Source organism: Gymnogyps californianus, chromosome Z (genome assembly GCF_018139145.2).
Source record: "Gymnogyps californianus isolate 813 chromosome Z, ASM1813914v2, whole genome shotgun sequence".
In the NCBI taxonomy this organism is placed as follows: Eukaryota; Metazoa; Chordata; class Aves; order Accipitriformes; family Cathartidae; genus Gymnogyps; species Gymnogyps californianus.
The window spans coordinates 13,208,525-13,233,218 of NC_059500.1; the positions used below are offsets into that span (position 1 = coordinate 13,208,525).

Below are 24,694 nucleotides of genomic sequence, written 5' to 3' on the forward strand. Positions count from 1 at the left end.
CAAACAGCCAAATGAAATTAACTGAAGACAACACACACATATTCTGAGACAGTTAATTTTGAATTGGATATATATATTCTAACTTACATCCTCTGTTTGCTAAAAATAATAGAAAAATGTTGTTGCCGTGGATAACGGATTACAGTCAGGTGAAATTTACTCAGGTCACTGCCATCATTTAGTGAATGCACACTGTAATTTTCTCAGCTGTATTTAATGAAGGTTTTAGTTCATAATCAAATTTACACTGCACCATTTTGCTACCATTTTACTCATAATACTGTTGATTCTAGAGGAAATCAATCATACTTTAAGAAATATATAAGAAGCTTGCTACTAAAGAAAATGCACTTGACTACCAATAAAGAAAGGGAAAAGGGTAGAAAAGGGGTTAAAAGGAAAGGGGAAAAAAAGAAGAGGAAAAAAGAGAATAAAAGGAAAAAAGGAAGGAGAAAAAGAAAATTATAAACCTTGCAGGAGAATTCAAGACATAATATTTGAATAGAACAAGGTCTGCAGTAATATTACAAAATAGCATGTGGAAATTATGCTACTGTTGCAAAGTATCTAATTTGCTTTCTAAGTAACAACCAAGGGAAAATCAGAAGTACCAATATATAATACATCATTTTACTTAACAGGGACCACATTCGTAAATTTCATACCTTAAAAAATAAATCGATTTGTGTGTGTTTTTTTACATACACAAACACACACACAAATATTTTAATATGCATTTGATTGGCAGCCAAGTATAAAATCAGCACTAATTCTAAACAAAATCAGAATTATTTTAATTGCTGTAAGAAATTGTAGCAGGAAAATTAATCCTATAATACTATTTACTTACAAAGAAATACCGTTGAAATGGATAAAAGTAGAATTATTATTCTAAAACCTCATATAATAAATAAATTAAATGCCTTTTCTAGAAAACATTTATACTGAAATTAGGTAGATTTTCCTATTTACAGGGCATATGAAATGACTACATCAGTTAAGTCTTAAAAACTCAAGGTCTTCTAAATAGTCTGATTTGCTGCATTGCCCTAAATATTATGCCAAATATTCAACAAAAAAGCTTCACAGTCAAGAAAAAAACTCTGTTTTCTTTATTTCAGTTATGACACAGAAGATAAACAGCGGAGAAGAGTGACAAAATTACATGACCAACAGTATAAAAACCCTGGTATTTGTCACTTTCAGGCACTTTCATAACTCTGAAAATAACATTGTTCAACTGTTTATTTGAAAGGAAAAAATCCCTCCCTTTAGGAATTCAACTTTCTAAAAATTAAGTATGCTTTTAAGTGAATCATCATTCATTTTAACTAGAAGATCTACATTATGATGAGCTGGGCCCCAAGGAGAAATAAGCAATCTCAAATCCCATCACAGACTGCTGAAGGCAGTCACATGACAAAAGACCTCTTCAAAATGGTATTTTTAATGAAGTACATATAAATCAAGTTTCTCAAGTAGTTTAACAAGTTGCTAATAAATAAAATAGCTGATAATTTCTAACCATGGCGTTATACAGAACCTGATTCTTCTAACATTTCTAGAAGGCACCAGGTTCCTGGCATAGCTCTATACATTGTGTGACTCCTTGAAGAGACAACTCAGCACAAAGAGCCCTGATCTCAGTGAAGCATCAAACCAGTCTGTTTATGCATGTCATGGAAGCAGCACACTAAAGGCAATGAAACCAACTATCAGTGGCTTAAGCCACAGGTCAGGATACACAACAGGGTTTGAATGAGGAATGTCATACCCAACCCAAATATACTTTAGCACTGAAGAGAACAGACATCACATCCTTCAAAACAAATACTGAAAATTAAATCTAAGCAATCTCAGGGCTGTTTTTTTACATCACCAGCTTTCATCAGAGCCTTAATAGCTCTGGCCCTCATCTCAAGCTCCAGAAGCTCCAGCTGCTGTGCTGATGGCTGAACATCTTCTGACAGAGGAACGGCTAAGGTTGCTGCTTTGGGCTCCTTTGGGCTGGACTCTGCCAACCCCAGAATCTCATTCACGCTTTTCTCAATGTCCTTCTGAAGGTCATCTATCTGACCAGCTCCACTTCTGACAGTGTTTTCTTGCACATCTGGGCCATCTTCTTCATTGCATGGGCCTTCTATGTCACTATCATAGGCATCTGCATTTATGCTGAGGACATCACTATCTTCTCCCTTGCCTGTAACACAAATGTAACAATCATATAGTTGCCTAACAGAACCATTTTTCTTTCAACTTACAAAATCGCTTCTGCTTAAAGTGTTTCTCAGCAGATTAAGAGAGTGGCAAAAAGATCTATGAATTTAAGACAACTAATTCCTCTTCTTTTTCTCTGCCAACTTGTAAGGCTGATCTAATTTAGACAAGTGTTAATGCATTTTTATGCCAATTTAGAAGAACATGCAGTATAGCAAAGCAGCAGTACCAGGAAAATTTATTCCATCCTATGAAGTTATATGATCTATTTTCCTAATTAAAATGTCATAAGGTTTTATATCACAAGGAAGCCTCTGCAGTGCAAAATTGATTATTGTTTATTATCTTTAAAGTAAACTCAGTTTTCAAAATGCAGTTTTTAAAATGACACTTTAAAACTATTTTATGTATTTTAAAAGGAGTGGGACACTATAGTCAGGCACAGTACTAAAACCTAATAGAAACTCCACTTATAGTGCAACTATTCAGAATCTACCACAAGTATTTCAGATGTATTTAACTCAGTAAAATCATGGAGAAAGTTATGGCATTGGCTTTTAATGCTGGCTAAAAGTTGGAGTTTATTTAAAAAAAAAAATAATTAGAAGAGACAGTGCAATAAAATAAAAGCAAACTCTAACACAATCTGAGTAACTGTTCTCACAATTTGGCTACAGAGAGACTATTGCTTTTGACACACTGGCCTCAGAAATTATTAGTCCTTCTCCAACCTTTGTATCTGTGGAAACTTACAGTAGGATTGGTTCCTGCTTAAAATGAACAATTTACAGTCAGATGATGGTAAAGTCACTGATTCTAAAGGCTTTATAATTGCTTTTGGTAGTACCACTATCCAAAGGTATGGTTGTGTTCCCTGTTAATTAATAATGAGGATTTAGAGCTAAAGATCTGTGGTTTTGAAATACATACAATTTCTGACCATGAAGATTCAAAGAAAGTTTACATTCCTATGTAAGCTACTTTAGTCTATAATGATCCTCTCTATATAAAAAAATATTCTTTATTTAATATATATTCAGACAGTATTACAAACCTGGTTTTTTAAATTTTCTTTAATTCTCCTTTAAAAATATGGGAGAGCATGAACACAAGGGAGTCAAACTCTTCTCAGTACTGCACACTGACAGGACTAGGGGCAATGGGCAAAAATTAAAACACAGGAAATTCCATCTGAACACATGTAAAAACTTTTTTACTGTGAGGGTGGTCAAACACTGGAGCAGGTTTCCCAGAGAGGTTGTGGAGTCTCCATTCTTGCACATATTCAAAACTCAACAGCACGCGGTCCTGAGCAACCTGCTCCACCTGATCTGCTTGAGCAGAAGCATTGGCTTCGATGACCTCAAAACAGTCCTTTTAACCTAAACAATTCTGTGACTCTTTGATTCTTAAAATTAGTATGTTGACATCCGGCTTTAAAAGGTTCCCTTTCACTGAACTGTTAATTTTTTTTTTGGAATTCCTAGTTTCATCCATCCAGATCTTTGGTTCCTGAACCTCAAATCTGCAGGGCTAGAAGTACTGATTTGCAAGGATTGCTCATCAACAACAAAACAACCAACATACTGGAAACCCATGCAAGTACTTCCTCTGTGAATTGCTCTTTTTTAATATCTGGCAATCAGAATTTTACTGATATTCAAACTATAAAAAAACCAAGCCATTGATAATGCAGTCTAACACAGCAGGGACCTATGATTTTAATACCTTTACCTAGTTATCTTCCTATCACTGGCTTTTTTGTTCAAGATGCTCACATTTGATGTTTTACTGTTGGAAAAATTCTGGAAATTTTATTTTAATAATTCCACTCAATAAGAATGTTCCTTTGATGTGGGTTTCAGATTCAATACAAACAATTTTCTCCCCTTTCAAAAAAGAGTAAAGCATCTTTGAAACAACATTTTTAGAACTCTTTGTTTTACACTGTTAATGTTTCAGTTTCTTTTATTATACAGGAAATATTTAAAAAGCAACAAAAAGAATGCGAGACTTTTCTTGAAAACACAAGTGTGAAGTGTAAAAAACTCCCCATTCATACAGTGATTTATATTTTCTTCTTGAGTTTTTGTGCAAACCCCTCAGACTAGGTGAAAGTTCTGTACAAAGAGTAGCAGTAGAGGATGGATTAGAAAAATGAAATTGTTCCTTGTTCAAAATCAGTTTAATAAACCAACCTTAAAAGACACCACTTTTAAAGGAAAAACAAATAAGGCTTTAGAAAAATATTACTCTTTTTTTAAACGTTTAAAACAGCTTTTGGTACATGCATTCATTTGGTTTTAATTCATAAGCAGTGCAGAAAAACCTTAGGAAAGATCTATTTTTCTTGGGGTTTACGACATCCCTGCTATCCTGAGGGTGTGAAAAAAAGAATCAATACTGACTACTAAGAAAGCTATAAATGCACTTTCTCTGCTTAAAAAACAAAAAAACAAAGAAGAGAAAGGACGGGAGGGAGGGAGGCAGGCAGGCAGGGAAAGAGAAAATAATTTTTTTTTTCTGGTCAAAAAAATCTCAAATTGGTTTTATAAACAATAGTAACATTTTAAAACATAACTCCAATGGTTTTATTGATTCAGGATTAAAGATTTTTTTACTATATACACTTAAAAAAAGATATTCAGATATTGACTCCTGATCACAGGCTATGATTTGTCACAGTATTTAAGTCCCAATTTAGGAACACTGCGTGTTACCCTGACTGAGAATGCACTCCTGATTTAGGATCTTACGTAGTTATCAATCCAGTACCTCATAACACTGGTTTACTGGATTGCAAAAACTGGCCATGACACTGGCAAATATAGCGTATATGGGAACATATACAGCTAAGGTATGTGGCACCTCCAATGTTCTAATCAAAGCTGACAAGAAAGCAAATTCAACTCTGGAAAATGTACGATAAGCCATATAGATGAAGTTTCCAGAGAACTTCTGGTCTTCGTTTTTTGTAAGATAAATCACAATTTTCATGCAATAAAAGCTGAAAGCCTAAACCATAAATGATTCTGAAGCTATAAAAAATCCTCCTCACAGCAGTGTCTATAACAACTACTCATAAGAGATGAACGTACCAAGGTCTTCTTCAATCCTAAGTAGTTTTGCCCCATTCCTGCTGTGACAGTAACTTCAAGATTAATATTTCAGTTTCAGATGCAGTTTTACCTATTTCCCATACCATCAAATCAACTTTGAACACTATCTTTTCAACTTTACCTTGCAAGACACAAAGTATGTGAAAGATCAAAAGAAATGGAAATCAACATGATTAAGAAATGGAAATTCTTCTGTCTTGCTGCACAGCATTAGTCAGTATTTACGTAACATGCTGCTCAACCAAGCAGGATTTCCACGGATCAAAAAAAATAGGTGCACCTGAAAGTTATCTTCTGAGCATACTCATCCTAATTCACTGCCAAATTGAACTGGGTCTGGCTGGGATGGAGTTAATTTTCTTCACAGCAGCCTGCAAGGCACTGTGCTTTGGATTTGTTTCTGAAACAGTGTTGATAAACACCAGTGTTTCCGCTAGTGCTGAACAGTGCTTGCACAGCCTCAGGGCTTTCTCTGTTTCTCACTCTGATGCCATAGCGAGTAGTCTAGGGGTGGGCAAGAGGTTGGGAGGGACACGCAGCCAGGGCAGCTGAGCCCAATTGACCAAAGGGATATTCTCTACCATATGACATTGTGCTCAGCAATAAGAGGTCAAAGCAAAAAGGAGGAAAGAGGGATGTTCATGGTTATGGCATTTGTCTTCCCAAGTAACTGTTACGCATGCTGAGGCTCTGCTTTCCAGGAAGTGGCTAAAAATCTGGCTGCCAATGGGAAGTAGTGAAAAAAACCCTTATTTTGCTTTGTTTCAGTGCACAGCTTTTGCTTCGCTTATTAAACTGTCTTTATCTTGACCCGTAAGTTTTTCTCGCTTTTGCTCTTCTGATCATCTCCCCCACCCCACTGGAGGAGGAGTAATTGAGCGGCTGGTGGGTGTCTACTGCTGGCTGGGGTCAACCCACCACAGGATTCCTTTTCGTATTGGCCACATACTAAGAAGAAACAAAATATTAACAGTCATTCATGTCTGTCCCAGAATTAGTATGGACCAGGAAGGTGGGCAAAGCCGCTTTGGGTTCCATGCAGAATTTGGAGCCTCCAAATTGTTCATACAAGCTCACTGGCCTACAGATGATTAATTAGCTGACGGGCTTTATTTCCCTCTTTTGCAGTTGTAATTTTACCCAGTAATAAAGATCATGGCTGGCATTTCTTATTATCTTTTTCATTTTGACAACTTTTACTTTTTCCTTCAGTTACAGTTGCGAAATTCATTTTAGCACACTTAATTCTGTTTTTTAATTTTATTTTATCCACTTTTGCTTATCCTCTCATTCTCTCTTCTTTTCCCATAGCATCACAGGCTGCAGCTCAGTAGAATTATTAGAGTTATATTTTTAAATTTATATTGACACTCTCAAAAGCTCTTTAAAGCTAACATCTTGAGTGGAGCCACTGTTATAGCCCAAAGCCATCATGATACTCTGGTTGATTAAGTCATAAAAAACAACAATGAAGCAATCACCTGCAACAGTCATCAATTCCCTTTGATAATACAAAAGTGGAAGAGATCTGCAGGAAATCTGTCAGTTCTAAGGTCACTCCATATAGCACAAGCAGCAACATTTAAAGCATTCCTCACAAAGCCATAGCAACCTGCTCCTAAAAGTTTTGATGCTTTTATTATGACTCTTTCCTTCTCTGTTTAATTCCCCTCACTAGTAACTTCAGAAAAAAACATGTTTCACAAAGTTAGTCCAAGAGACATCTTTCAGACTACATTCTGAATTGTGAAATAGGAGCTGCAGGAAGCAAATAATGTTAGATCTTTGCAGAAGAGAAATATAGCTTATAAGAATTTGCAACATTCTTTGATTGGAAAAGCTATTTCTGATGTTACCGCATACAGCTACTCCAAATGAAAATAAACAGACTGAGACAGAAACACCTACAATTCTAGTGCCTCATGCACAAAATAATACTGGCAGTTGTTATATGGTGCTGATTTAATGACTGGAATGAAACAAATACTGCTGCAGGTTAAGAAAACTGTTTCCTTACGCAGCAGGTACTCAAATGTGTACCACTAACTTACATGCTTTTACATTTCCTATTCTGCCAATCACTCTAGTACCTGAATGTCTCACCTACTACATTTTTGCATTTAAAAAGAGAAAATATACAAGACAAAACGTTCGTCCTCAGAGATTCAAAGATTTCAGTGTGTACTTCCACTGGCATTGACTTCAAGTAAAATATGCCAGTTATCAGGAGTGGTGGGTGTTAAGCACATTCCATTGGACCTCAGCTCTGCACAATCCAACAAAGCAAAGTATCGTATATCAAGACTGAACAAAATTATGAAATTACAAGCAGTCCTTTGGCAAACAATTATTATAATGGATTTCTATGAATGTCAAAACAGAGTACTGTAGACTCTTATGATCATCTCAACAGAAAGTAAAACTGACTCTCGAAGAATTCAGCAAATGGTAACAGCAATATTAGCAATCACCTGTATACCAAGAAATTGAAATGACTGAAGTTCCTCTTCAGCTGAAAAACCAGACATGAAGAGCCAAATGAGCCTTGCAAGAGCTTCAGTCATGTTCCAGAAGCTAAACTAGCAAACTCTGAAGAGCTGCAATTTGCTTCTAGCCACAAAAAACTCTCCAATCTCAGAGAATTAACAAACCAAAGTTCCTACAATGTCTTCTTCAATGTTCCCCTCTCCTTTTCTGGAATTGGGCCCAAGGGAGAGGTTGTAACCCTTCACCAGCCAATTTCTAAGAGCATGCTTCTCTGTGATTGCAGCTACTGTTCAAAAGAGAGCTATCAGTTATCTGGAATTAGTCACTGCCCAACATCACGAAAACAAAATTTCAGCTTTCTCCACTACATACCTTGTTTTGATTCCTGACTTTCCAGCTTGTTGTCTTCTCTGAGAGAAGAAGTAGAATCTATACTGTTGTCCTGTCTGGAAGCAAATAAGAAGACATTTTAATCTACGTCTTTTACAATTTAAGAGAACTTTTCTAAGAAATGTTTACTTTAACTAAAGAAATTATGTGGTGGTAGGCCAATAGGCCAGCTACAGTATGAATAAAGGCAAAAAGAACGTACAGAGTGCTAATCTAAGCGCCTGAGAATGAGCTTTTTTTTGCTTTGCCTAGCGATACATAAGGATAAAGTAATTATTTCCACTACACCCCAGCCTTTCAGAATAACAACCCTCACTTTTCTCTAAAACTCAGAAAAAATTGTCACACAGTTAAATGATTTGAAAAAATTATAGTTTCAGTTGCATTCAAATACTGTTTACTGTTTTCTTTTGAAATTAAGAAGCTATTTTCACGAAGCTACCATCACCCTACCACCATCCATCTCTCCTACATCATAATCTCATAGTTTCACAAAGGGACATTTTTTTTAAAACGAAACACAACTCAACTGTTAAATTGTATTCAGTATCTGCATTTCTCTATTTCTTCTATTTAAAGATTTCTACCCTTGACCTGTAAGGTTTCAACTGCTTTATACAAGTGATAAGGAAGAGATACTTTTGTGAAATGTTCATGTCCTTCACACATTTTGCATGTACTAGTTATACAAACTGTGAAAATACTGTGAAATATACAGGAAGAAGGAAGGTAGAAGGACCCAGAATCACAGGAAGAATTCAATTGCCATGTTCAGCGAGCATTTTGACAGTAGAATCGCCAATTTCCTACCCTGAATGTCCGTGTGGCATTGGTTTCATACATATTAATATGGAATCAATGCAACTATCCTGCCTGTGGGAGCTAAACAGCACTATAAAAAGGATAGCAGTATTCTGGTATCACAGATGTAAATATAATGACTTTAACAATTTGTTTTTCAGTAATGGCCTGAAGGCTTTTCCTAAAATTGAATACACATCTATTTTCCCCACGCTCTCAAAGATAAATTTTTGTTCAAGTGTCCAACGGTTATGTCAGGAGGAAGAACATCGTAATACTTCTAGCCATCTTGGTCTAAGAGACAGAGTTATTTTGATTGCTATTTCCTTTTCTGTAGTAGCAAAGGTTACAAATCAATAGACTCTTCTGTTTTCCCCACTTTTTGTACCCATTGCAACATAAATGTGTATCGTAGCATGCAATAATTGATTAAGGAGAATGTGTAGCTGTTTTCATATGCACACAGCACCTGAAAAAAAAGATTTTCAAATGTTCTGCACCTTAAGTAAGGAAAGAAACGTACTGACCAATGCCATTATAATAAACTGGGAATAGACTATTTACTGTGATGCATTTTTCTCAGAACTCAGTGGTATGTATCCTTTCAGTTTGCTTTCCTACTTGGTCAACTCAAGAAGTATCCTCCCAACCTTTTAATTTCTGTTGGACTTTCCATTCCCAGGCAGGGCTGAAAGAGAAGGAATGGATACAAACTAGATGTTCAAATAGCTATGCTGAGTGGGAAGTTCTGTATATACGGCTAACCCCCTCAGAAAATTATTTAAACTTTGCCTCTTCACGAACAAAGAGAGTTTGCTCATTTATTTTCTATTCCAGTCATTAGTCTTGTACTACAAAGGCCAGAGGTGTTGCAAGATGGATTACAGCCCTCACATGTTAGATGTAAAATAAGCCCAGGAATTCAACAGATAAAATTAAGTCTGCTGTATGTGACGGTTTAGACATGTTAACCAGTCTCAATCTGCCTGCTGTCATGGGGGAGAAGGAACATTGGACAACATGACATTACCACGTTCAATTTGTTAAGTGGATCAAGCAGAGGATAGGCTGCGAGGAAAAGTTTTGCACGCATACACACGCCCATACAGTCAGAGTTAACTGAGACCCACCCCAATTACCACTCCAGTGAGCCTGCACAGCCTAGCCCAGGGGAAACACCCTCTCAGGACTCTCAGTGCCAGGCTCCAGTCCGCAGCTTAGGACCAAAGCCTAACTGGTTCTCTGCTTTGAGACAGTGCCAAACTCCTGGGTAGCAACATTTCCCCACCCACCTCCATTACTGGTGGGGTTAGGCCAGATGCCAGCACAGACCACCAACTAAATCAGTCCATGATGCTGTCATAGCACACCTTCCCAGAAATATCAGGTTTTGCTCTCCTGTCACTTGCCAAGGTTTATCACACTCAGTTCTCCCTTGTATTGTCCTGCCCATTAGGTTATGCATTTAGTGGTGAGTCACCATAAGCACAAAGGCCTAGTGAGGAGCAGAGGAACCCTAGTAACTTCATCAGTGCAGAGGGATCACCCCGCCTGAGTTGCTTGTAGGGTTGTGAAAGGAGAGCAACCAGCCCATTTTCTGGGAATGAAACCTACTAAGAGCAGTCAGCTAGAGAAATCACCTTATAGGCTGAAGGGTGTTACTGTTACAAGGAGCAAGGGGGTGTGTATAGGATGCTGGGGAAAAGCACTTCAGGATTGCATAAAACTTACTGGCGAATGTTTTTAAGGGGAGTGTAGGAACGTGTAAGGCAGCATGGGATGTTTAGAGGAAGAACCAAACGTGGGAAAAGGGAGAGACCGAGGCAGATTGAGAAGGAACAAGCATGGGGAAAAAAAGGAAAAAAAAAAAGAAGATACAGGACCAGCAGAGCATAAACAGGTTGTTGGTCAGTGCACTTGTCTGGCCAAGCCCTGGACCCAATCACCACAGTCTGTCCTGCCTTCTTATTGAACTCTATTGCTATACTAACTATTTTTCAAAATGAGAGGACACTAATTTCTGTATATATGCGTGCGCTCGCGCGTGTGTGTGTCTAAGTGCCAGCAACTGCAAAGGGGACCATAGGTCATAGGGGCCTGCAGGACTGTGCTGCCAGAAACCAGACAGAATGAAAAATGTGCACACTTCCTTGGGGAACATCAACGTCATGCATCAGTGTGTATGCAGATGCTTGTAATTCACCAGCAAACCTCAGGCTAGTCTAGCCAGCAAGTAGGATGAGAGGTCTGGGAGTCAGGTACCAAACAGACTGTAAGATCAGAGGCCAAATTCCTGAGAGAGACCAGGGTCTGCAAGTAGGCGAGTTGAGGGACCATAGCTCTGCTAGATACCCAAGAGATCAACAGTCTGACTGTCAGCTACTGGGGACAATCATAGGTCTGCACCAGCTATCAGAGAGGCCTGTGTGCGCAACGAGGTCTGAACGGCAACCGGAGTGGGGATGCAAACCTTGCGGGCTTGTACATCCAAGTGCCAGCAACTGGGGAGAGCAGTGGATCTGGGACCAGCTACTGGTCAACAGATCTGGAAGGATCCACCTTCTTTTTCTTTTTAAGCAACTCCTAACAATTCGTTATACTAAGTCACTCAACTCTTGACCAAAGTAAGGTTGTGATATACCCTGCTCATCACTAAGAGCAAAAGCTGCTTAGGGTGCCCCTACCCCATCCTCCCTCACACACATGCTTCATCATTTTGAACTGAGTAGTCATCTCTGCACTGGACAGCAATGTGTCACTTGGGAAAGTCTGATCTTGCACAAACAGTATCCAGGCAAGAAACTTCACATCTCTGGTATCACCATGAGCTCCAAAGCCAAATTTCACTGAGGGATTATAAACACCCCTTTGACAGAAAACTCAGAGTGACCTCTATGGTTCAAACACTGGCTGTGAAATTACCTACACCCATTTTAACAGCTACATAAAAAGAAATTATCGACTGAAAAAATCACGCATTAAAACTTGTTGTAAAGTTTCCTCCTGTTGCCTTGACACTATCAATGATTACAGTAAAACCACGTTCCTTTAAAGACTACCTACTGCGAGCAAAAGAATTTTTAGAACCCAAAAGGACTTTTACAGCACATTTTACTCTTTCAGAATTGATGGGATTGGACTGTATTGCTGGTGAACCTGCACTACTTCATTTCATAGGTGGGCATTTTGCACCATCTTGTGGCCAAGCAGAAGCATTTCAGTTCACAGTTCAGTTTTGCTCTCAACTTGTTAACCTTGTTTAATCTGTTTGTTAGTTAGGAAAAAGGTATTTCTTATAATCTATATTGCAGTATAGATTTAAGAAAGGGTAGCACAACATCATGTCTCTAAACAACGGAAGCAGAAGGTATGCTAATGTAAAATTAAGGCACAGTGTGTACAAATCTAATACCCTCTTCTTTCATGCCATGCTAGTAAATGACCACAGTAATTTGGAGCTCCCTCTTTTTATCAGTCTTCAAATATATTTCTCCCTCAGGATGACAGCTAACTTCAAAGTCACTCTTCCAAGAGATAAACTCAGCATTATTTTTTTTAGATAGAACAACATTTGCACAGTATGTTCTTTTCAGCAGAAAGAAGCTATTACAGGTTGTTGGTGACAAATGTGGTAAATTTAAATTTGCCCTATGCTAGCTTTCCATGTTGGCATGCTCCACACTAGTGCAATGCTTACCTGGGCTCAGGCACACGGATTCTGTACAGAACCTATTACTTTCAGTAATCTGCATAGCTGTCAAAGAAATCTGGGTTCGAGAGTGATTTGGTACCACAACTCCAGCAGATTATGCAGGGTGAAGTAAGACAGCAGCACAGGTTAGGAAAAGGGGTACTGGTCAAAGGAGTGGACGGCTAAAGCTAAGGATTAATACAATAGCACTGCAATACTGGTGGCTGGGATTCCAAGCTTGAGTAGTAATTGGGGTTGGAGACCAGCAGGAAAAGTTTTGTGACAGAAAAAAATCTTAATGTACTGGACTAGAAGACAGTCTGATAACACGAGATACAGTCATGCTGATACTTTCCTTACAGGGCTTTTCACTGTCGTTAAGAAACATTCACCTAAATCTCTGGAATGAGGCTTGAGATCAGTACCTCTGCTACTCTTGACATAAAGAAGATGCCTTTGCAGTTCCAAGTCTAAAAAATATTTCTAGAAGTCCCAAGTCCTCATAAGTTTCCTGCAAATTTTTGTTCCAAGGGTAGTTTTCCATGACAAATGAGAACTAAAATAACTAAGAGCAAACCATTCAAACAAAAAAAAAAGAAAGGAAAAAAATCCTTATGAAGTAGTGCTCCTCAGGAAAGCTATCCCCAGTGACAGATGCTAATCAAATAGTTTAATGAGCTATGAAAGGTCCATCACTTCGATTACAGGTGAAGTTTGAGGACACCACAAGAACAGAAGACAGTGAACAGATGCCAAATGCTAATGTATCTGTTTAGTAACTCATGTAGCCTATTCTTTCAGTGATTCTAAATGGTGAAGATACCCATCTACGACAATCTGGTTAAGTATCAGATGGCAATTGCATGCTTGTGAACAGCCCAGTACCCAGGAGCAAAACATGTTTATACAAGGCAAGCCTTTAAACTGGTAGCCTTTCTAAAAACAAAACAAGCAAAAACTGCACTTATGACTGCAAAGCAGTAAAAAGCCTATAAACTCTTGAAAGAGCAAATGTTAAACTGCAAATTTTCACACAGTGAAAAAAAAAGCACATTAGATTTTCAAAGCAAAAGATCATTTACTCACATTATACATATGAACATATGATCACTATAATGATATTAGCATGCTTGTTCTTTTAATACATGTTTTATTACTACAGCAAATAACTTACTTTCAGTCCTTCTGTTGTAGGGTATTTAAAGAGCCAATTCAGGGAACAGGAAAGAAATAGCTCAAGAACATGCTAATACCTTTTGAGTGAGATGGGAAGAACGCCTGCTTGGTTTTGCAGGACATTGAAAGGAGTTAGCCAATTAATTACATATCTGTCATTTAGTTGGAAGCTTGGTATACAGCAATTCTGTTGGTTTAACAGTATTCTGTTGCAGACAGTAACACAGAAACAATAACAAAAATCTGAGAACTGCGTAGTCAAAAATCTACACAGAGCTCACAAGTAATGAAGCCTATCTATTGTAATAGCAATTTCCAGTTAGTGGCAAACATAGGCCCTGCTTCTTCAGTTCTTCTGCATGCTTATTCTAGGATTCCTAGTGTTTAACTTAGAAGAAGCTGGTGACAAAATAACACAGCAAGTGTTTTACATGCTAATGGAAACGTGAAGCTTTTACAGAGCTGTAATTTAGGAAAAGCCTCAGGACTTCTGGTTCTGGTGGCAGAATGAGGATATGTGCATCAGAAAAAGGAAGGTTCATTTTACAATTACAGATGCAATACCATCCAAAAGCTTCAGATAAAGATCTGAATTTTGCAATCTTCCCTGTACTTGGAGAAACTTCTCTAAATCCTTGCTGCTTTTAGACGGTAGAGACAGGAAGCAAGTCTTGAGAGACATCTAGGTATTTGCCTATTTTGGGAAAAAGAAGACACAGTACAAACTATACCCTTCTAAGAAAGCCTGTATATTTTGATACACTTGTAATTTCTTCAGATGTATTGATTTAAGCTTTCTGGATTTCTATTGATATACGGATATTGCTGAAAGTGTAAGTTTGTCAAATTGTATTTTTTTTCTTAAAGAATAAGGATGAAACAAACAAACTGATGTTTCCAATCAGTTAAATTTTTGACTAGAGTAAGACTTGCCATTCACATTTTCCCTTCCCTTGTTTACATTTCCATGAAAACAACTAAAACAAGTTGGATTCAAAACAAAAAAGCTTTAAAAAAGCTCTTCTCAGGGCAAACAAATTCACCCATTTAAACTCAGATGATAATTAAAAACATATTAATGATTACAAACAACCAAAGTTTAGCTTAGCAATGCAGTTGTCACTATTTCTTCACTGTTGCATCTTTAGCCTCCCTGCCTACTGACTGACTTGTTGCTGTTCTGGCTGAAACACAGTTTTCTGAAGTTTTGCAAACTTGTGTTTGTTTTTATTTACACACAGGCTGCAAAAAAAGTTAACCTAAATGCTCAAAGATTAGACCTATTTAGCAAAAAGGGCCTGTGACATTTTACAGTTGTAAAAGCATAACATTGCTCTACTTACTTAGCACTGGGCTTAATGATTAATTTAAAACCTTAATTTTCCTCGTTTCACCTATTTCTTCATATCCCTTTATTTCTCTATCATCTAAACAGCTTTCCCTTTTTGTTTTTTGTTAAAGCTAGCACAGAGCTGAACCTATGAGCCAAGGTTCTGAGATAGCACCCATGTGTGTAGCATAATATTTTTTAACCCACTGCATTAAAAATAGAAGAAAAGCCACAATTCCTACACCAACATATCTTGCCTGGCCAGTTTGGAAGGGTCTGAAATATTAAACTATCAGGATGGAGACAGAGATACAAGAACCAGGGGGGAGCACCTCAACCATCCTGTTCTTCAAAGGAAGTAATCTGCTGTATAACTTTGATCAACACCTCTGTTACTTTTACTTTTTTTAAACACAACTGCTTCTTGATTTTGCTGTCAGTTACTGCTCACATCTTTCTCATCAGCAACTTAAGTTGACCTAGCTTTGTAAGTTTTTGGTAACTGCAGCAACAGTTAAATAACTTAGTCAGTTTTAATTCTGCTGTACTTCAACACAGCTATGAGAAAAGGTGGACAACACCAACTCACTTTGGTTTACTCACTGCTTATGCCTGGAATATTATCTGTACAGTGTAAAACCACCAGACTTCCAAACCGCAATTTAGATCCTATAAGACGTTGTTTTCCTGAAACTTTCCTACTTCCCATGGGCAAATGGGTTAAGTGTCTTCATATACCTGGTAGTTAAAAAATGGTAAATCCTGCTTGCTCTCCTTATTTTGTTGTTTTATTCATTAATTGACAACAACAATTTCCCCTTTTTAGGTTTTTACCAGCTCAACTCTTTACTTTATTTGCATATAAGCAAGACTTTACTCAATCTACTGTAACTGAGGGTCATAAATACATGTGTCATCAGTAGCTTTGAAACACCTTGCAGCCACTGAACTACCTTTCTGAAACCTAGCAGCACTAATCCTGCAGTACGTCTTTAAGATGAAGAACATTTCATGTATTTTGCACCAGTAAAGAGCTTGTGAATTAGGCCTTAAGAAAATATATAATTTCTCCAGAAATCAAAATCCTGAGGCATTTTTCATGGTTTCCTTAGCCAACAAGTTTGTCTCCCCATTCTATTTAGAAGTTCACTTGCAAAACATCAATCATTTAACAGAGACTCCTTTACGTAAAGAGACCTGATATTTAGTGTATTTTGTAGTTTATGATTTTTTTATTTTGCTTTTTTAAATAGCCAGCAGAGGGCAATGTCCAAAATAAGAGAATTAGTCCACATAAATGGATGTACAGACACCCATTCCCAGATCATGTAGGCAACGAAAAGCAAAGGGGGAATACAGTCACAAATTGGCTCCAAATGGAACCCTAGAAGAAACAGTGTCAGAGGGTATTAAAACTGCATCATGAGAAAAACTGAAACATCACTTAACTTAGTATCACTCCATTTTCTAGTATATTTGTATGATGATGAGATGTGATCAAAGAAAATTACTTCATTCAATAACTTCCTAACTTGTTCTGAATCAAAGACAGTATCAGAAACCAGGTCTCTGTTAAATCAAAAATACTGACCAGAATCTGAAATTTGGATTACTATCACTACCTTTCTCATCCATTTCTTTCTATTTAGTAGGTCTCGATGAACTAACCAAACCAGCAACTAGGAGGTACTTTAATCTGCCCAACACTGGTGTATTGTCTCAGAGATTTATTAAGTTTGTGCACTGAATCTGTGGACCAGATGTAATCAGGTCAGCAATGAAAACAGAAAACCTTTTTGTCTTCCACAAGCAAGTTAGAGTCATAAAATTTGATACATTGTAGGTGATAACTAGTAACTTTCTTTTCCCTTTCACTACATCCGTGGAAACTGTCAGAAAGGGTTCACCCATTCAATAAAGTGACTTAGTAATATACTATGCAAGACTTGTCTTTAGAAAACAGACACATATTTTAAGAAAAGGTTAAAAAGTGTTGGCATTTACAAAACTGACAGATGACAACCTAAGAATAAGAAACCAGAAGTCTCTGTTCTTGAAACTCTAGACGTTCTACAGCATTCCTAACAGAGAACATGGGAACAGGTGAGTGTCAGTGCTGCTTCAACTGCGGCAGGAATGAAGGACCAGAAAGAAAAGTGGAAGAGAAGGAATACATCTCAGCTGAACTGAAAACACACACAATTCACTGACCTCCGTGAGAAGGGGTTACTCAACCTGCTTTAGCTCACTCAAAGAGGGTTAACCTAAATTATACTACTTCACTTCTGCTGCAGGCTAGGAGTGTGCACATGTTCAATTACCACAACTCAACTGATGGGCAGTAACACCACTATGAAACCCAGTTATGTGCTCAAGACACATTTAATGTTTTAAGGTGACAATGCCATGTTTATAAGTTTAGTGCTTGTTAGCAGTCACGGCTCATTGTCATCTGTCGTGGTTTAACCCCAGCCGGCAGCTAAGCACCACGCAGCCGCTTGCTCACTGCCCCCCCCACCCCTGGGATGGGGGAGAGAATCAGGAAAAAAAAACTCGTGAGTTGAGATAAAGACAGTTTAATAGGACAGAAAGGAATGAAAAACAATGATAATGATAATAATAATAATATGACAATAGCAATACTAAAAGAATTAAACTATACAAAGTAAGTGGTGCACAATGCAATTGCTCACCACTCGTTGACCGATGCCCAGTTAGTTCCCAAGCCGCGATCCCCCCCCCCCAGTTAACTCCCCCCAGTTTATATACTGGGCATGATGTCATATGATATGGAATAGCTCTTTGGCCAGTTTGGGTCAGCTGTCCTGATGGTGTCCCCTCCCAGCTTCTTGTGCCCCTCCAGCCTTCTTGCTGGCTGGGCACGAGAAGCTGAAAAATCCTTGACTTAGTATAAACACTACTTAGCAACAACTAAAAACATCGGTGTGTTATCAACATTCTTTTCCTACTAAATCCAAAACACAGCACTATACCAGCTACTAGGAAGAAAATTAACTCTGTCCTAGCCGAAACCAGGACATCATCCAACTAAAGTAATCACATAATTAAGGATATAGCGTTTGGGTCTTTCAACATTACTTTTGATCATTTCTCATGAAAAATCCCTGTATTCTTAATTTAATTTAATAATTAATTTAATAATTTAATTAATCTTAATAACCCCCTTAATTCTTAAATTAAGTTTTTAAGTGTCTTGTCTTTTACTCACTGACTGACTGATTCACCTCCAGTCTTGTCTCCTCCATCTGCCTCCTCGTCAGTATCAGAATCAGCTCCAATCTTGCCTAGGTATACAGTTTCAAACATGAAAATTTAGGCAGGTAATATAATTAATGCTATATAGTTAGGCTTACTCTTAATGATTAACTTTATTGCAATCAGCAGAAGAGGGTTTTTTTCCTCAGTTAAAGCAGATATTCTAAAAGACTTAGTCAAAACCGAAAACCTCATTTTTGAGTTTTCCGCTAGCCACATGGTTGGCATTTTTCAGTTACACTGTATTATAAAAAAACAGAATAGCTACTGCTAGTACAATACTATAGGCACTAAAAATAAAGCGCAGGAGACAGAATTAATAGAAGGTACTCCACAGCATTCAAGATTCGAAGAGTTTCACCTCCTTGAGAAGACAGCAATACGTTTACTAATAAATTCTACAGCCTTAAATATCAAGTGGAAGTTCAATAAGATACTGAAAAGCTGGAATGTCATATCCTTAATGAAATTACATGAACTGTATGTCTCAGCAGAGCAGAAGGATCCGCCAAGAATCCTTTAACTACACTGACTACTCCAGTGCAATTGCTAATACAATTGAACCAGTATTGCAGTATGTCAGATTTCCCCTGCAGAGAACCAGGAGACAACTTAATGTCTGTTTACCTAAAATAATGGATTTCAAACAATACTTCTACATTCCTAGCTTTGTTTTTTCCACCAAGTCACACGCTTTGTTCTTAGTTTGGGTACTAAGGAAAAGGAGCTTATAATACTGTTTTCTGAATGTGTCCTTAATAGCTTCTAAATCAACGGACGATTTCATCCAAGCTTAAAAGATCAAAACCAGCATATATACATATACACACTATATATATATATAATATTAGCATGTGTATATATGTAATACTAATATATATGCATACGAATATATATACACGTATATATACACACACTGATACATACTTATTAGTGTGTGTATATATATATTACCAGCTAGAAACAGTGAAAATCCAGTTTAGAGGCAGACAATTCTCTGGTGTACAGTGGTGCTTAAAAGTTTCATTCATACCTTCAAGTATCTTCAAGAGTTTTTTTTCAGATAACAGCTCCAACTGCTCCAAGCAAAGCCTTTTGATTTCGTCCATGGAACAGTTCTAAGAAGACAGATAAGACAGACCACGAGCTACTAAAAATTTCTGAGGACAGAGTAATTACGAACTGTAAGTAGTACTCCAACTGTACTGAAGGAAGAGTTAACTCAGATTGCAAGTCCCTTCCCTATTCTGACCTGCACTGACCTTCAGCAACTGCTGAAAAACAGCAAGTAGGTGCTTCAGTTTTGACAACTACCAGAAATAGCGTGTGTGTGTTTTTTTCTGAAAAATTAAGCAATACACACTATTAGTTACTTGACCTATGGCTTGGAGTTTTCACTGCAGCTGCAACACTGAGCAGTAGAAATATGAGGCCATATGTGTGAAGCATGGAACAGCAAATAACTGTAGCCCTGATTACTCCTAATTCTCCGTCACTCAGGAGCAGGTGGATTACATAATTAAGCCTGCAAAGACCAGAGCCAACTGTTGAATCCAAGTTCACGAACTGAAGCAAACACTGCTATTGACAACACACCAACAGTTGTACATCGCAATAAAGAAAACAAATATGTAAATTGTGATGCATTTCTCATGCTTGATACATACCACACACTGCCACAGGTTTCATGGGTATTCCAGCTACCTTCACATCTTTCACACTACTTGGTGTCCTCTTGGTGAAATAAAGTGATAACTTCACACTTTCAAATGAACTATGATACCACATACAAGTACCAAAATCAGGAAGTGCTGAGCATATTGTAACATTCACAACCCTACTGTAGGTTTGGTTCTACATCACCAGGTAAATTCCTTTCAAACTCAGTCACACCTTTGCCTCCAGCGGCTCCAGACCTCTTTTCTTCTCCCAGAGAAGAGAAATGGATGAGACTGTATGCAATTCACTATGTGTTTAAAATGAAGAAGTCCTGCCTCACTTATATTATGACTCATAAAGATAAAAATTGGAGACAAAAATTTTAAAACTATTAACAAACATCACACAAATGGCATTTCACCTGCAGCCTCTTCTTCTGTACAGGCTGCTAGCCTAATTTATTTTTACCAAGTCCCGCAGTTCACAAGACTCAAAAAGCATGTGTTCCAAGCCAGTAAAGCTCTAGCAATACTACCACTAAAGTCCACAGAAGTTACAGCTTCAGCAGTTGTTTATCAAGAAGGGGTTTTATTGCCTTATTTCAGACATTAATTTAACACCATACAAAGAAATTCAGCTGACACAAACAGAAATCAAACGTTTATTAACAAATCAGCATATTTATTAGTGAACAACACTACTGAATTTACTCCACGCAATTATGAAATTCCTTTTGCATTTAACTAACCAGTACAGACAGACAGTATAAAAATAAGCAGCCTGCAGTTCAGCAATGGCTGAGCAGTGGAAAAAGGAGTAAACTGGAATAACTATGTCAAATCTTAAAAGTCTCCCTTTCAGAGACTTGATATAATCTTTATTTAAGAAATATACAGGCAGTTTTTAAGCTGGAAGTCCACTAGACTTGAGAGATAAGTGTGCTTTGTTACATAAGCATTCAAGCTTGTAAAAAGTATATAAATGGTAAGTGTATTTCAGTACCTTTAAAATATCAGGCAGCATCTTCTGTAGTTTTTTCTCCCCTATGACACAGAAACACTGTTGAAGCATTTCTTTTTTGTCCGCGATGTAGAAACTGACAGGTTTGAGTGACACACTGAGATCTAATCCTCCTTCTTCTATATCACTAGGTTGTTCAGCTTCTTCCACTTTGTCTCCAGGTGGTACATTGCATTTTGCTTCCTAAAAATCAAGGAGGACAAATACAATTTTCACATTTTCTAGTGAACTAGAGAAGAAGGAAACTTACAGCTTCATTTGTGCTTGCAATAGTTTTCCCTTCATAATTGCAAGGTATATCTTAAGGTGGACTTCTGAGCTTCCAGACAGTGTTTTAGTTTGCAGGGTAACTGCATTACAGAAGCTACATTTTTGGTTACTGAAGCCATTCTTAAGCTAGGGGAAATTTTAAAAGGCTCAAGAGACAAAAAGTACTTTTAAATATTAACTGGAAAATATTATCTGCAAATACCTAGCTGCTGCTTATACATGAAAGCATGCTATAAGGCCGAAGACATCCATCTCTCTAATTTGCTGTGCAATTAAATCACTAATCTCATAATTTACAGCTACCCTGCTAAGAAGGAAATTGGCATACAATTCCCTGTGTGGCACAGTCTTCCGAAAATAGAAGTGAGCTTCATATCCGAAAATGTATCTTCCACACATCAGTGGGAGACCTCTACACTTAAAAAAAACCAGCTAGGAACACATTTTGACAGCCCCACAATTCACTCCGGAGCGCGTGTCACGCTAATTTTCGTACTCGCGCACCAACGCCTCCCAGAACAGACTCTCAGCCCTGCAAGCACGAGCACCGCGACTGGGGTCACCCCTGAGCTTGTGCCCCACATCTCTTACACCTGGCAAAACACAGACCGCCCTTCCCGGGACGCGCACGGGGAGCACCACGGCACTGCCCGTCCGAGCTTTCGCCTCCGCGCAGCTGCACGCCGACAAGTTCTGACGGAACGTAAGCGGCCCCGTGCTTAGGCCACAGCTCCGGACAGGAGCCAGCCGCAACCAGCCGGCCGAGAAGCGGGCACAGCCGCCTGCCCCCCGACCCTTCCCGCAGCCAGCTCACGGCAGTGACAACGGCCAGGCCTCACCCGCCGCGGCGCCAGGGAAGGCGGGCGCGGCGGTGGCGGGGACGGGCGGGCTGCGCCCCAGAAGGCACGGCCGGGCCCGAGCCCCGTCACTCCGAGGCGGAGGGGGGAAAGCGGCGGCCAGAGCCGCGAGGCGGTCCGCCCGCCCCTCCATTCCCCCGCTACCTCCGGGGCACCGTGGCTGGACTCGGTGCTCCGCCGCTTCCTCTCGCTGCCTCCCGGCCCCGGGGCTCCCTCCGGACAGCAGGAACGCGAACGGCGCCGCTTCTTCTCCTTGGACGACTTCCTGCCCGGCATCGCCCCGCCGGGGCCCGGCGCGCCCCACCACCCGCGCGCCGGGCAGGCCCGCGCCCAGGGCGAGGCGTGTTTCCGGCGGAGCTCCTGATAGGCCGCCTCGCAACGCGTCGGCGCTCTTTCCGGCGGGGAGCCGTTGGGGCAGTCCGTTAGCGGTGGGGCGCGCGGGCCGGGCGGGCCCCGCTGCGCTGCAGCCCCGCCGCCCCCGGTGGGGATGGGGGCCGGCCTCCGGCCTCAGGCGTCGCCCCGCGGGGGTTTTGCGTGGCGGCGCTGCTGGCGGCTCTCTGCCGAGCCCCCGCACGCCTCGGGCTCCGGCTGGGGCCGCTGCGTCGCGCCTGTGCCGCGCCGCGGGCGCTGCTGGCGGCGGCAGCGGCGGCTCCGCACCGTGGCTTTCCGGCTGCCTGGGTTTGGAGTGGTCTCGGATGCTTTTTAATTTTGTTGAGTATTTTTTTTTCGGGTACCGAGGTGGAATAAAACTGTTTGCAAACGTAGGCAAGCCACCCGTTTATACAAATATCTTTGATCCTCTGTAATTACTACTTAATCTTGACCGTTTTTCCCTGGCTTTCAACCTGTTTCAACAATGTGAGGGCCTTCATTCTCTTCCCTTGGCAGCTCTTTGGAACCAAAGATCCTGTCCGAAGCCTTTCGGAAACCTAAGTAGATGACATAAAATACAAGCAAACTACATTATCCAGGTAACACCGTCTTTGTGCTCAGCGGCACCTGCAGAACATCTGAATAGATTTGTAAGATGTTCTGCCTGGGAGGGGAAAAAAAAAATCTTTAATGCTGATTTGTCTAGTCGGGTTCTAGTCTTTGCTATAGTCCATATAATCTGCCCAGCAGAGAGACATTCGACTTAATTGTTTTTTGTTCCAGAGAGCCACCTCTCAGACTTGCTTAAAAATTGCTAGAGCAGCTGTTCTGACCCCCTAGTATGGAACTTTAAGCAACAGGTTCCACATCACAGTAAACACCTTAACTTGGTTCTCATGCAACCTTTTGTCCCCAGAAATTTGTTCTTAATGATTTGGTTGATGTATTGCTAACTTCTACTGAGACACGCCCCATTAAAAATGGTTCAAGCGTGGAAATAACCATAATAAAAAATCAAATATCCATATCCTAGTGAACACTGATGTCAACCATAATTTAGTTTTTCTGTGATATTTCATGAGTATTGCAGAAGTGTGGCACAAACTATTTTTCATGGGATGCAAACAAGTAGGAATAGCAGCGGAGAAGCCTGTTAAAGGCAGATGCCTGCTCTGTGCAATTCTGTAAGACACTGATCAGCCTTGAGGCACCAATGCCAAGATTAGCTGTAGATGGAAATGCCAATTAAAGAAGATAGTGAGCCGAAAATAAAGACCAGGGTAGACGAATGTTCCTCATTACACAGAAAGAATTTGCATGAGGAACCTCTTTTTCTGTGCAGAGACATGCAACAATTTTCTTCTTTATTTAATGCACCAGAGTGTCCATTCATCTTTCTTCTGGGTCTGTTTTTTTTCCCAGATTCAAACACGTTGCCTTCCAGTTTGATATATTCCACATGGTGTTGGATCGTCAAACAGCATTGGTGGTATTGCCCCATTTAAGTAGAGGTCCACTGAATGCAAGTTGTACAAACCTAGCAGTGATCAAAAGCACTGTGGCCAGATGATAGGTAACACAGTGGTTGACATTGTGTTTTCAAAAGGGTTAGAAGAATTTATTAAGTATCATCTGTTCTTTTTTCAGTAAGCGTGAGTCCCTGCGGAGTCGGATAATGTGCAGTCGCAGGGTAAGAGTTGATCCTGATCAGTCTGTGGTGTTAGATTACCTGGATGGGTGGGAATAGATCTTCGTATTTATCATCACAAAATGACAGCGTTAGTGTACTCTGAAGATGGCAGAGGTAATGCAATTAGGAAATGTTGATGAGGGGTGTACAAGTTTGAGATGAAAATAGGATCCCTTGAGCAACTATACAGAAAATAAAAGGTTAAGCAGTATATGTTTAGGCATGCAAACAGGACAAATGTTGAAGATCAATCAGGAATAACGAAATACCTAATAACTGCCTGAGCTGCTATTTTTGTACAAAACCTGCACCTTTATTTGTGTGGACTATGTTTTCAGT

General features: G+C 39.3%; 1 protein-coding gene across 1 annotated transcript; it reads right to left on the reverse strand.

Annotated features, from left to right (window-relative positions):
* Positions 1-1,087: 1,087 nt before the first annotated feature.
* On the reverse strand, positions 1,088-22,569 carry CAAP1 (caspase activity and apoptosis inhibitor 1). Its single transcript, XM_050912977.1, has 6 exons — positions 22,438-22,569; positions 21,149-21,349; positions 19,521-19,605; positions 18,441-18,516; positions 8,196-8,269; positions 1,088-2,200 (listed from the first exon to the last, which is right to left on the reverse strand). The coding sequence occupies exons 1-6, from the start codon at positions 22,567-22,569 to the stop codon at positions 1,857-1,859; spliced, it is 912 nt and encodes a 303-aa protein (XP_050768934.1). The 3' UTR covers positions 1,088-1,856.
* Between the last annotated feature and the right edge of the window lie 2,125 nt (positions 22,570-24,694).